At 43.9% G+C, this 15,039-nt stretch overlaps 1 protein-coding gene across 1 annotated transcript in view; it reads right to left on the bottom strand.

Moving 5' to 3' along the window:
- Positions 1-13,970, bottom strand: part of LOC115111667 (uncharacterized) — a 92,476-nt gene extending 78,506 nt beyond the window's left edge. Inside the window, exon 1 of the mRNA XM_065011608.1 lies at positions 11,452-13,970. Within this exon, the coding sequence (XP_064867680.1) occupies positions 11,452-13,969 (2,518 nt within the window). The 5' untranslated portion in view covers position 13,970. The remainder of the gene's footprint in view (positions 1-11,451) is intronic.
- Positions 13,971-15,039: the final 1,069 nt, after the last annotated feature.

Below are 15,039 nucleotides of genomic sequence, written 5' to 3' on the forward strand. Positions count from 1 at the left end.
TCATATTTAAAGTTTAATCATTTAATTTTCCTGTAATTTTCCTGTAGAGTTGTCATCTCAGGAGGAAGGCATAACCTCGTCACCTTGGTGATGTGGACTCAGATGCACCTTGCACAGAGAACCTGACACGGACTTAATGTAGAACATGTTAACAGAGGTTTGCATTCTAAATTACCAATAGACAGAATTGCTACTGAAAATGTGTGCTCTTGTTGTGTTCTCGTGAATTTCTTAAGGACTTTCATCTTGGAATCCATTCATACAAATGCGGATGGAGAAGAGGGATGTTAGTGGGGTCGGCGACATTGAGTCCTCTCTCCACGAATCCCAAACCACCCCCACGCCCCTACCAAATCTCTCAGAGGGCCCTTCGTTGTCACGTGTTGCTGACTGAACTCACAGGGTGGTGACTTCCAGAGAGTGGCAAGGGGATCAATAAACCAATCAACTTCAGGACACATTGTGACTTGAATGGTGCAATTAATGTTCCACTTTTAATTAAAATGTCATACTTTTATTATTTAACAAATGCATGTGACATTATTAGGCACGCCTCTCCATTATTTTGTATCAAATTGCTTAAACTCCAACCACATCGCAGTGCATGTCGGGATAGCACTTAGCTCTGAAGCCTACAGCCTTGATGGCTTGGCGGAAGAGGCTATCGGAGGGTCTAATTATAACCCTCGATAATGTTCACACACTCAGCTTTGGGACACTTGTGCATTATGGTGGAGGTGCACATGAATGCGCAAATGGAAGGGCAAGGGAGTGATTTGGGATTCAGTACCTCTCTCCCTGCTGCATCCTCTGTAGCCTAACACTTCCTTGCATCTCACACTTAATTTCCCTCTGCATTCTGACACACTTCCTCTCCCAGCAGAGCTATAGGAGGCAGGGGAGAGACTTCTAAGAAAACGACAGTGTGATCTGAGGGGCCAGATGTGTCCTGACATCCAGACCAAACATGACCGTGGTGTTAACATGCGCCCCTCAGGTCCGACTGACAGTTAGCAATGGCCAGTCCTGCACCCACGACTCACACTCAATCTCTCCAATGGAAGGTAACTCCCAAGCTACTTACAAACAAAACTATTTGAATAAAAGTGTGTTGAGGGGGATCAAGGCTAATAATTTATAGGCAAGTCACTTTGTTCTGAAAACCAAAATCCAGTAAAAATCTAAATGGCCTGTCAAAAGGTCAAAATGCTACTTAGCAGACTGAAAAGTGTAAATGCTGATAAAAGCTATGGCTGTTCAACACATCTAGCCAAGTCACACAAGTAGGTTGGCATTATACATGGCCATTCATGGTGACCCATCACCGCGCACCCGCTGCTGCTAATAGGTAAGCAATAGAGGAATGTTTATGGTTATACAAAAATAACAGATAAATCAGATAAAATCATAACGTCTTTATGGTCTCACTAAAATATATCTTCATCCACTTAATTTGACCCAATCGATCGTTGAAACATAGCTGTGTCGGTAGCGCAGCTATGCTTTGCCTTGACCCCCCCACTTCCCTTTTGCTGAGTATTATTCAGCTGCAAATAACGTTAGACTTACTAGTACATTATTCCTTCTCCCTTGGTCTTCCTGACTACACCAAACCATTTAGAATTACAGAATATTATTTTTCCAGACATAACATAAGACAAGTCTCATCTCAAGAAAGATCCGTCAGAATTAAACGTAACGTTATTAGCCTATTCCTCGAACTATTTAAAATAAAGTGGTGCAATCATTGCAACTATGTTCTTAAAAAAAGAACGACACTTCTGCGGGAACAATGCGCTTCCGTCAGGGAATTATTGTATCGGTGGACAAAATACTTTGATTTGATTGTACTCAAAATTGTTACAAACACACCCAAATGACATTGCGTGCTGAACGCTGAATGAAGCTCTCAATCAAGACTTTCCAGTTACCTAAATATTCTCTAATTTCGTTCAGTTTGACGCTAAATTACATTACCGTCTTCATCCTCTTCTTTTTAGTGGAACCGCAGGTTCGTTTGGTTCATCAGATACGATGACGTTGTCGTGGCTAATATACCCCACCCCAACTGGCTGCTGGACTGGCCATTCATTCCGCATGGAGGCTATCATAAATATTAGAGAAACAAGGTAGCTAACTAGCAGACATCACCTAATTTAGCTAGGTAGCAAACTCATTGACGTTGAAAACGTGGCGATCCTAATTCAGCTAGCCAATGTTAACTGTACTAGCTAGCTAACGTTAGCTTTCTTAACTGAGCCCAAAGCAATTGCCTCGCTAACGTCACTTAACTAAAGCGTAGACGGCACAGTTGAATACAATCAACCAAGCAGGAATGTCGCTAACTGTGTGTACAATATTAGTAAACATAAAGCAACAAGACGTACCTTCCAGATCAAAGTTTTAAAAAATATCCCTGGCTGTTGAATTATCTTAAATAGAACTCCCGACGTTTATCCAGCTGAAGCCGCTGACAACTCGCCTAGTGCTCTCTTTTCCCCTGTCACTGCTGCACCGGATACAACGCCCGCCCCCTGTCCCCGCCTCAGTTATGGCTTGCCCAGGCATTTTTGGACAAGAGCGCCCAGTGGTGTCATAATACCCATAAAACCTAGCGGTCAAACTGGAAATAGGGCCAATCGTTTTTCCCTTAGAGAATTTTAGGAACACCTAACATAAGGTCTGTGATTCGTGTAAGCTTACCCTGGCATGACGTTTTTGATAACAATATAAAATCTCTCTCGGACAAGGTGACTTTTATCAATATATTCAGCTCTTTTTATTCTCAGATTTGACAATTAGTATCGAAGTAGACCTCATGCAAACTCCTGCACGTCATCTCTAGCCGACACCTTTGCTAAGTGGTAGTGCCAATTTAAAACTTGCACAAGCCAGTTAAATAATTGTCCATGTAAAGAAATGTAACAAAATTCATTATTACATTTAGTTATTAGATAGTTGATCCAGAGACTCTTACATTTGCCTCAATTCGCCAGTCTCGTCCAGATCATAATGACAAATGTAGTTCTTTATGGTAGCCACATTATCAGCAAATTAGCATTTCATTTTTGGAGGGTAAATACAGGCAAAAATTGAAGTCACTTTGTCCTAGAGAGATACACAGTTATCAAAACGTCACTCCAGTGTAAGCCTCCAGGAAACACAGCCCTTATGTTAAGTGTTAATAAATTCCCATATGGGAAAAATGTATGGTGTAAAAACAATTGGAACTATTTCCTTGTTTGACTGCTATGGTTTATGGGTATTATGACTCATACTGTGGTACTCTATAGGTGAGCAACAGCCAAAGCCACCAATCATTGTTAGAGCTGGGTCTGGTATAATTAAGCAGTAAGGCCTTAGGGGGTGTGGTACATGGCCAATATACCACGGCTAAGGGCTGTTCTTACACTCAACCTGGATACAGCCCTTAGCTGTGGTATATTGGCCATATATCACAAACCTCCGAGGTGCCTTATTGCTATTATAAACTGTTTACTGACGTAATTAGAGCAATAAAAATAAATTGTCATACCCGTGGTATACCGTCTGATATACCACGGCTCTCAGCCAATTAGCATTCACGGCTTGAACCACCCAGTTTACAATACATACATACAGCATACTGTATATTGTTTCAGTGTGAAAAATGTTAACGCCTGCAAAAATCAGAAACTTGTGGAGCAAAAACCATTGACATAATCCCCCCTCTATCTTTTCTTTTAATGGCAGACGTTAAACAATTTGAAGGCATGGGAGTGGTTGGTGAACTGCAGCTATGCAAATGTCATCCAGACACATGGTGTGGTGTGTTACTATAACTGCTACCTCTGCAGCTGTTGACAAAATATTATTTCAGGTATTTTAGCTATTAGATTTAATTGATCATGAATTGAAGATCGAAATTGGGGAGAAAAAGAGTTGTCAATTATTTATGTATTTAAATAATGGACCTCATGAGTTTTTTTTCTAATTGCCACAAGATGGCATCATTTTACAAAGCCACATTTAGCAGAATAAGCCACATTCTGCAAGTATTACAAATAGCAGCTTTATCCTATCAGCACACCAAATGTTTACCCGAGCCACATTGTTTAGGGCCACTAGATGAAGGCAGATCTGTGGGTATTGGGATACATTGTATAACTAAGTAAAAAACATGTAAACAAATGATTTATATACAGTACCAGTTAAGAGTTGACACACCTGCTCATTCAAGGATTTCTTTCTTTTACTATTTTCTACATTGAAGAATAATAGTGAATACATCAAAATTATGAAATAACACACATGGAAAGTGTAAAACAAATCAATGTTTTACATTTGAGATTCTTCAAAGTAGCCACCCTTTGCTTTGATGACAGCTTTGCACAATCTTGGCATTCTCTCAACCAGCTTCATGAAGTAGACATCTGGAATGTATTTCAAGTAACAGGTGTGCCTTGTTAAAAGTTAACTTGTGGAATTTCTTTCCTTAATGCATTTGAACCAATCAGTTGTGTTATGACAAGGTAGGGGTGGTATACAGAAGATAGGGCTATTTGGTAAAATAGCAAGTCCATATTATGGCAAGAACAGCTCAAATAAGCAAAGAGAAACAACAGTCCATCATTACTTTAAGACATGAAGATCAGTCAATAGGGAACATTTATAGAACTTTTAAAGTTTCTTCAAATGCAGTCGCAAAAGCCATCAAGTGCTATGATGAAACTGGCTCTCATGAGGACCGCCACAGAAAAGGAAGACCCAGAGTTAGCTCTGCTGCAGAGGATAAGTTCATTAGAGTTACCAGCCTCAGAAATTGCAGCCCAAATAAATGCTTCAGAGTACAAGTAACAGACATCTCTACATCAACTGTTCAGAAGAGACAGCGTGCAATCAGGCCATCTTAAGATGGCACAGACAGAGACGGCTGCCTCACTTCTAGGGCGGCAGGGTAGCCTAGGGGTTAGAGCATTGGACTAGTAACCGGAAGGTTGCAAGTTCAAACCCACAAGGTACAAATCTGTCGTTCTGCCCCTGAACAGGCAGTTAACCCACTGTTCCTAGGCCATCATTGAAAATAAGAATTTGTTCTTAACTGACTTGCCAGGTTAAATAAAATTTAAAAAATAAACCTTAGCAAACTTCGCAGAATTTGTTTTTTTTATGTATTATTTCTTACATTGTTAGCCCACATACAGCCGGGAAGAACTATTGGATATCAGAGAGACATCAACTTACCAGCACTATGACCAGGAATACGACTTTCCCGAAGCGGATCCTTTGTCGAACCACCCAGGGCATTTGAACTGATTCCAGAGACTGACCCAAAACGTTGCCGCCGGAGAAGAGGCAAACGGATTGGTCTTCTGGTCAGACTTCAGAGGTGCGCACAACACCCACCACTTCTGAGTATATTACTTGCTAATGTCCAGTCTCTAGATAAAAAAGGTAGACAAAATTAGGGCAAGGGTTGCTTTCCAGAGAGACATCAGGGATCGTAACATACTCTGTTTCACAGAAACATGGCTCTCGTGATATGCTGTCAGAGCCGGTACAGCCACCTGGATTCTTTGTGCGTCGCACCGGCAGGAATAAGCATCTCTCCGGGAAGAAGAAGGGAGGGGGTGTATGTTTCATGATTAACGTCTCATGATGTAGTTGTAACAACATACAGGAACTCAAGTCCTTTTGTTCACCTGACCTAGAATTCCTCACAATCAAATGCGGACCGTATTATCTACCAAGGGAATTTTCCTTGGTTATTGTCAGAGCCGTGTATATCCCCCCTCAAGCAGATATCCTGACGTTCCTCAAGGAACTTCACTGAACTTTATGCAAACTGGAAACCATACATCCCAAGGCTGCATTTATTGTAGCTGGGGATTTTAACAAGCAAATTTGAGAACTAGGCTACCTAAATTCTCAGCATATTGACTGTAGTACTCACGCTGGTAAAACACTGGATCACTGCTACTCTAAATTTTGCGATGCATACAAGGCCCTCCTTTCTGCAAATCTGACCACAACTCCATTTTGATCCTCCCTTCCTATAGGCAGAAACTCTAACAGAATGTACCTGTTTCAAGGGATATTCAACTCTGGTCTGACCAACCGGAATCCACACCAAGATGTTTTGACGTATACGCTGATTTGGTGAGTGAGTTTATAAGGAAGTGTTTTGGAGATGTTGTACCTACTATGACTAATAGTTACCCTAACCAGAAACCGTGGATAGATGGCGGCATTCACACAAAAATGAAAGCGTGACCCATCACATTTACTCATGGAAAGGGTATGGGAATATGACTGAATACAAACAGTGTAGTTATTCCCTCCGCAAAGTAATCAAACAAGCGAAATGTCAGTATAGAGACAATGTGGAGTCACAATTCAACAGCTCAGACACAAGACGTATGTGGCTGGATCTGCAGACAATCAAGTACTCCAAAAGGAAAACTAGCCACGTCACGCACACCGACGTCTTGCTTCCAGACAAACTTTCTTCGCCTGCTTTGAGGATAATACATTTACATTACATTTAAGTCATTTAGCAGACGCTCTTATCCAGAGCGACTTACAAATTGGTGCATTCACCTTATGACCTCCAGTGGAACAGTAGTGCATCTAAATCTTTTCAGGGGGAGGGGGGGTGAGAGGGATTACTTTATCCTATCCTAGGTATTCCTTAAAGAGGTGGGGTTTCAGGTGTCTCCGGAAGGTGGTGATTGACTCCGCTGTCCTGGCGTCGTGAGGGAGTTTGTTCCACCATTGGGGGGCCAGAGCAGCGAACAGTTTTGACTGGGCTGAGCGGGAACAGTGCCACCGACGCGGCCCACTAACAGGATCTCTCCTTCTCCGTGGCCGACACGAGTAAGACATTTATTTTTACCCCCTCTTCTCCACAATTTCGTGGTATCCAATTGTTAGTACACACCGTGCAACCTTGGTTAGCGTTCACTGCGCGATGAGACAAGGATATCCCTACCGGCCAAACCCTTCCTAACCCGGACGACGCTAGGCCAATTGTGCATCGCCCCACAGATCTCACGTTCGCGGCCGGCTGCGATAGAGCCTGGGCGCGTACCCAGAGTCTCTGGTGGCACAGCTAGCGCTGCGATGCAGTGCCCTAGACCACTGCGCCACTCGGGAGGGCGAGTAAGACATTTAAACGTGTTAACCCTCGCAAGGCTGCCGGTGCAGAGGGCGTCCCTAGCCGTGTCCTCAGAGCATGCACAGACCAGCTGGCTGGTGTGTTTACGGACATATTCAATCAATCCCTATCCCAGTCTGCTGTCCACACATGCTTGAAGATGGCCACCATTGTTCCTATACCCAAGAAGGCAAAAGTAACTGAACTAAATTACTATCGCCCCGTAGCACTCACTTCTGTCATCATGAAGAGCTTTGAGAGACTAGTCAAGGATCATATCACCTTACGGGTAACCCTAGACCCATGTCAATTTTCTTACCGCCCCAATAGGTTCACAGACGATGCATTCGCCATCACTCTGCCCTATCCCATCTGGACAAGAGTAATACCCATGTAAGAATGCTGTTCATTGACTACAGCTCAGCATTCAACACCATAGTACCCTCCAAACTCGTCATCAAGCTCGAGACCCTGGGTCTCGACCCCGCCCTGTGCAACTGGGTACTGGACTTCCTGACAGGCCACCCCAGGTGGTGAGGGTAGGTAACAACATCTCCACCCCGCTGATCCTCAACACTGAGGCCCCACAAGGGTGCGTTTTGAGCCCTCTCCTGTACTCCCTGTTCACCCACGACTGCGTGGCCACACACGCCTCCAACTCAATCATCAAGTTTGTGGACGACACTACAGTGGTAGGCTTGATTACCAACAACGACGAGACGGCCTACAGTGAGGAGGTGAGGGCCCTGTGGTGTCAGGATAATAACCTCACACTCAACATCAACAAAACTAAGGAGATGATTGTGGACTTCAGGAAACAGCAGAGGGAGCACCCCCCTATCCACATCGATGGGACAGTAGTGGAGAGGGTAGTAAGTTTTAAGTTCCTCGGCGTACACATCACAGACAAACTGAATTGGTCCACCCACACAGACAGCATCGTGAAGAAGGCGCAGCAGCGCCTCTTCAACCTCAGGAGGCTGAAGAAATTCGGCTTGTCACCAAAAGCACTCACAAACTTCTACAGATGCACAATCGAGAGCATCCTGTCGGGCTGTATCACCGCCTGGTACGGCAACTGCTCCGCCCACAACCGTAAGGCTCTCCAGAGGGTAGTGAGGTCTGCACAACGCATCACCGGGGGCAAACTACCTGCCCTCCAGGACACCTACACCACCCAATGTCACAGGAAGGCCATAAAGATCATCAAGGACTCGATACCATCTACTGCATCTTGCCTATGCCGTTCTGTACCATCACTCATTCATATACCTTTATGTACATATTCTTTATCCCTTTACACTTGTGTGTATAAGGTAGTAGTTTTGGAATTGTTAGGTTAGATTACTCGTTGGTTATTACTGCATTGTCGGAACTAGAAGCACAAGCATTTCGCTACACTCGCATTAACATCTGCTAACCATGTGTATGTGACAAATACATTTGATTTGATTTTGAAATTCACCCACTTATTGTGGGAAGCTTGTGGAAGGCTACCCGAAACGTTTGACCCAAGTTAAACAATTTAAAAAGGCAATGTTACCAAGTACTTACTGAGTGTATGTAAACTTCTGACCCACAGGGAATGTGATGAAAGCAATAAAAGCTGAAATAAATCATTCTCTCTACTATTATTCTGACATTTTGCAGTCTTAAAATAAAGTGCTGATTCTAACTTACCTATGACAGGGAATTGTTACTAGGATTAAATGTCAGGAATGATGAAAAACTGAGTTTAAATGTATTTGGCTATAGTGTATGTAAACTTCCAACTTCAAATGTATATGGGAACTCCTTCAAGATGGTTGGAAAAGCATTCCTCATGAAGCTGGTTGAGAGAATGCCAAGCTGTGTGCAAAGCTGTCAAGGCAAAGGGTGGCTACGTTAAAATATATTTTGATTTGTGCAACTATTTTTTGGTTAGTACATGATTCCATGTGTTATTTCATAACTTTGATGTTTTCACTATTGTTCTACAATGTAGAAAATGTTTTTTTTAAACCCTTGAATGAGTAGGTGTGTCCAAACTTTTGGCTGGTACTGTATATATTGGACTTATGGATCAGAAAAGCCTGTGGTTAACAAATGCTTTCAGCATAGAAATCCTTCAAATATATATTGGTGTAAAGTACTTTAGTACTTTAAAGTAATTTTACTTAAGTAATTTTTTGGGATATCTGTACTTGACTATTTATATACTGCTCAAAAAAATAAAGGGAACACTTAAACAACACAATGTAACTCCAAGTCAATCACACTTCTGTGAAATCAAACTGTCCACTTAGGAAGCAACACTGATTGACAATACATTTCACATGCTGTTGTGCAAATGGAATAGACAACAGGTGGAAATTATAGGCAATTAGCAAGACACCCCCAATAAAGGAGTGGTTCTGCAGGTGGTGACCACAGACCACTTCTCAGTTCCTATGCTTCCTGGCTGATGTTTTGGTCACTTTTGAATGCTGGCGGTGCTTTCACTCTAGTGGTAGCATGAGACAGAGTCTACAACCCACACAAGTGGCTCAGGTAGTGCAGCTCATCCAGGATGACACATCAATGCGAGCTGTGGCAAGAAGGTTTGCTGTGTCTGTCAGCGTAGTGTCCAGAGCATGGAGAAGCTACCAGGAGACAGTACATCAGGAGACGTGGAGGAGGCCAACAACCCAGCAGCAGGACCGCTACCTCCGCCGTTTTGCAAGGAGGAGCAGGAGGAGCACTACCAGAGACCTGCAAAATGACCACCAGCAGGCCACAAATGTACATGTGTCTGCTCAAACGGTCAGAAACAGACCATGAGGGTGTTATGAGGGCCCTATGTCCACAGGTGGGGGTTGGGCTTACAGCCCAACACCGTGCAGGACGTTTGGCATTTGCCAGAAAACACCAAGATTGGCAAATTCGCCACTGGCGCCCTGTGCTCTTCACAGATGAAAGCAGGTTCACACTGAGCACATGTGACAGACGTGACAGAGTCTGGAGACGCCGTGGAGAACGTTCTGCTGCCTGCAACATCCTCCAGTATGACCGGTTTGGCGGTGGGTCAGTCATGGTGTGGGGTGGCATTTCTTTGGGGGGCCGCACAGCCCTCCATGTGCTCGCCAGAGGTAGCCTGACTGCCATTACGTACCGAGATGAGATCCTCAGACCCCTTGTGAGACCATATGCTGGTGCGGTTGGCCCTGGGTTCCTCCTAATGCAAGACAATGCTAGACTTCATGTGGCTGGAGTGTGTGAGCAGTTCCTGCAAGAGGAAGGCATTGATGCTATGGACTGGACCGCCCGTTCCCCAGACCTGAATCCAATTGAGCACATCTGGGACATCATGTCTCGCTCCATCCACCAACACCACGTTGCACCACAGGAGTTAGCGGATGCTTTAGTCCAGGTCTGGGAGGAGATCCCTCAGGAGACCATCTGCCACCTCATCAGGAGCATGCCCAGACGTTGTAGGGAGGTCATACAGGCACGTGGAGGCCACACACACTACTGAGCCTCATTTTGACTTGTTTTAAGGACATTACATCAAAGTAGGATCAGCCTGTAGTGTGGTTTTCCACTTTAATTTTGAGTGTGACTCCAAATCCAGACCTACATGGGTTGATAAATTTGATTTCCATTGATAATTTGTGTGTGATTTTGTTGTCAGCACATTCAACTATGTAAAGAAAAAAGTATTTAATAAGAATATTCATTCAGATTCAGATCTAGGATGTGTTATTTTAGTGTTCCCTTTATTTTTTTGAGCAGTGTATTTTTGGCATCTTTTTACTTAACTACATTCCTTAAGAAAATAATGTACTTTTTACTCCATACATTTTCCCTGACATCCGAAAGTACATATTACATTTTCAATGCTTAGCGGGACAGGAAAAGGGCCCAATTCACACACTTATCAAGAGAACATCCATGGGCATCCCTACTGCCTCTGATCTGGCGTACTCACTAAACACAAATGCTTTGTTTGTAAATTGTCAGTGTTTGTGTGCTACTGCTTATCCGTAAATTAAAATAACAAGAAAATGGTGCCATCTGCTTTACATAATATAAGGAATGTGAAATGATTTGTACTTTTATTTTTGATACGGAAGTATATTTAAAACCAAATACTTTCAGTAGTATTTTACTGGCTGACTTTCACGTTTACTTGAGTAATTTTCTATTAAAAAGGTATCTTTACTTTTACTCAAGTATGACAACTGGGTACTTTTTCCACCACTGTACATGTCTCATTCATCCCCATGGTGCCATATTATCTTTATTCATCCCCACTTACAGTAGGCTGTCACATAATGCACATTTCAGATGATTCCTACCTTTTCTCACAGATGGTTTCCTCTCCAGTGCCTTCTCTGGGGACTTCTTGGGGAAGTCAAAAGCCGCCAACATTTGAGCCACCTTCACAGACTGGGCTTGCTCCGAAACCCAATCAGGCTTTGCTTCCAATGGCTTTGTCAAATCTGGATGCTTCAGCTTTTCTTGTAGTAGAATGTTCTCCTTTATGAGTTCAGAAACAGGCCTCGATTTAGGAGTATCCTGGTGTTTGTCACACTCTGAGGCAGTTTCGTCGTTGTCCTGGGTAGACTTTTCATCATAATGTACTGCAGTGGTGCGCTCTGTGACTTGCTGTGACAGAGGCTCTGTTTTGAAAGTCTCATTTTGAGACTGAAGCTTCTCATCCATACTCCCTTGGCTTTCTTCTGATAGAGCCATCCCAGTTCCTACCGAGGCAAGGGTAGCCTCTATCACTACAACTGGGATGTCTGTAATTTGACGAGGGTCCTTATTGGTCTTAGCCTCCTCCATAGAATCATCATCCAAGGCCTCTGAGGTGCATAGGCTAGGTGTTGTTTTCCCAGCAGTGATATTCTCTGTTTGTGATGGAGGAATCTCAGTGACAGGGATAGTGCTGGGGGATTCATCCATTTTGTGCAGGGGCTCTGTGGTTTGATCATCCTCTTTGTTGCAGGATGTAGACTCTGTAGACTCAGTAATGACCTCAGACACTGAGGAAGATGCAGGTTTTTCTGCGATGACATCACTCCTCGAGGAGGGCCTGTCCTCAACATGTGGACTCTGTGAGCTCTCTGGTGACTGCGTTTCAGCTGGGGGGTTATTTTCCATCGTCTTCTCCTCGTTTTGGTGCGAGGCAACTGTTGTTGCTGAATCCTGCTCTGAATCTTTACAGTCAGCTTCATCCATTGGCGAGGATGTCCTCGCTTCTCGCTCAGTGACAGATTCAGTCTCTAGAAGTGAAGCTGGTAGACATCTATCTGTGGAGTCCTGAGCAGTTTTCCCTGCCTGCTCACTCTTTGTCAGACTTTGTGGATGATCCTCCTCATGGTAGGGCTTGGTGTTAACTTCTGCTCCAGGGGGTCTCTCTGTTGCACATACAGAGGATGATGACGACATGGTTTCTTCCTCAACATCGCACTGTAATTCAGGGATATTTTTATCTGATGGAGCTGTCTTTGCAACATCAGCAGATGATTTTGGTGTTGTTTTCATTACGACATGTTTTGGTTTTGTTTCCTTCACTGCTGATATTGGTGTTGATATCGCCACTGTCTCAACACCCTGTGGAGGAGGCTTTGTCTCAGATGTTTTCAGCTGGTCATGGTCGTCAGACTGGTCCCTTGACACAGAGACCACATTTCTAACTTTGGAGAGATCTGGAGACGCCTCATTTTTGTTTCTTTTCAGTAGCTTCTCCAAAATAGAGCTTGGCCCTACTGTAGGCACCATGGACAGGTCTTCTTTGTCCCCTTGATTGGGAGGGTCAACTGTAGGGGATCCTGCCCTGTCCAGCTCACTTTGTTTGTGATTATCATTCCGGCCAGACTTGATGTCACATCTTGCTGCCTCTGACGCTTTATTCTCTTTCTCAATGTCACCCTTGTTTTCATTGTCATGTGGCTTTACCTTTCCCACTGTTGGATGGTCATGGTTCAAGGTCCCACCCACAACTGACAGACACTTTTTCACTTTGGTCTTTTTCAATGATGATTGATGTTTAGTCTTACAGGGACCCTTCAGTTCTCTCAAACCAACTACAGCTCCATCAGTGCACTCGGTGTCTTCATCCTCAACTGCCTCGGAGGTTCCATTTTTCATTTCCTGGTCTTTCTGAACAGGCAACTTCTTTCTTCCTCCCTCTTGTTCGACGTCATCAGTAGTTCCCGTATTAGTCCCACCCATGCCAACTTCTACAGAACCCTCCTTCTTGTATTCCATGGTGGCCTCACCCATTGAAACAGTGGCATCAGTTTTCTCCACAGCTGGATTATACATCTGCCCAGTAACTTCCCCTAAAGCAGAGCAGAGGTTTTCTTCCGGGTTTTTCTGATGTGGAGCTGTTCTCTCATCTCGACGGTACATCTTGGCAGTTTTACCCTCCTTCTTCTCCTTATCCCTCTCGTTTTGGGTGGATTGTCTGGGTATTCTGGCCTTCACCTCACTCTGTGTGTGACTCTCTGGGCTCTGGCTATTGTCCGGATCCTGTGGAGTCAGTAGAGCAGTCCTGCCTCCCTCCTCTCCTCCAGCCCCTTCCTCTCTCACCTCCCCCTTCATGGAAGGACTCACCCTTTTCTGAGTGCTAAGGTTTTTCTCTGCCGAAGGTGTTGTTGGCTCGCTGCCTGGGCCTTCATCCAGATTCTCAGCGGCTGCTTTCCCTGGATCCTCCCCGGCATTACCGGCCTCCTCACGGGGGGTTCCTCCCTCCATGGCAACGCCCGTGCCCCCACTTGCATCCTCCAGGTCGATGCAGGGCCCCCTCTCCTCCGCTTCTCCACCGCTGGCCTGTTCATCCTCCACCTTATCTTGATTCTGCCCCATGCTAGTCTGTGGAGAAAGACAAGCCATTATCATCCTCACTCTTAAGTAGCAGTCTACAACTGGCTTTGGAATGCCAGTCCACCAGCGTTTACCTAACTGTAGACACTGTGCCCTGCTCTCCCACAACCACTCTCTCCATCTCTTTATTTCACAGCAGAGTGTATGAATAAATACATGTCCCACTGAGAACAGGCAGAGGTGGAAACATCAGCTGGAAACATGAGGTAGAGACAGGAAAATGAGCAGTGTAATTAGATATCAGGCACAACGCCAGATTAATTTACTGTGAAATAGCTCAAATCTGACCATGTGTAGACACAGTGTAGACATTATATACCACTATGACATTATGGGAGCTAAAGGAGAGCAGAAAGTCACACTAAAAAGAAGACATTTACATGGTCTGCTCTGGCTAAGCATCTTATGACCACAGATTGTATTGGGTCAACTTAAGAAAAATACATTGGAGTCACAAGATTGAACTGAAACCTCCCTCATTTTCCCTCTGAGGGTGATCATGTCAATAGTCAGTACGTAGGACCTTACATCAGAATTTGACAATCCTAATTATGTAAATGTGGAGGTAGGATATTAGTGAATGAAACCGCAGCCTAACAAAGCGATTAGATTATCCTGAAACAATATATATAATAGTAGGGTGAACAGAATGCAGGATATACTGTAGCCCTTTGATTCCATGCTCTTAGATGGTCAGAGGGAAACCTGATTTGACTGCAGATGAAGCACAGGCACATAAAGCCATTGAATATCTAAAGCCACAATGAAACTAATCTCTCTCTCTCTTTGGGAGTTTATGAAGTGTTTGATAAAGTTGCTGGAGACTATTTTCTGCCTTTTCTGAACAAAATGTCTTTCCCAAGATTGGATTAAGTTATTTTTGTTCGATTGTGGCAATTCAACCAATCACCGGATATTTGCTCTCACTAACAGTAGTTGACCTATTCTATAAATGAACGCCGGAAATCCAATGCTGTATTTCACATATTTTAAAGCAGGATTTTCATACAATAACCTACTGCTTATACATTTAGCTTTTCTCTTTGTTATTC

This window comes from Oncorhynchus nerka, linkage group LG27 (assembly GCF_034236695.1).
Source record: "Oncorhynchus nerka isolate Pitt River linkage group LG27, Oner_Uvic_2.0, whole genome shotgun sequence".
NCBI classification, from domain to species: domain Eukaryota; kingdom Metazoa; phylum Chordata; class Actinopteri; order Salmoniformes; family Salmonidae; genus Oncorhynchus; species Oncorhynchus nerka.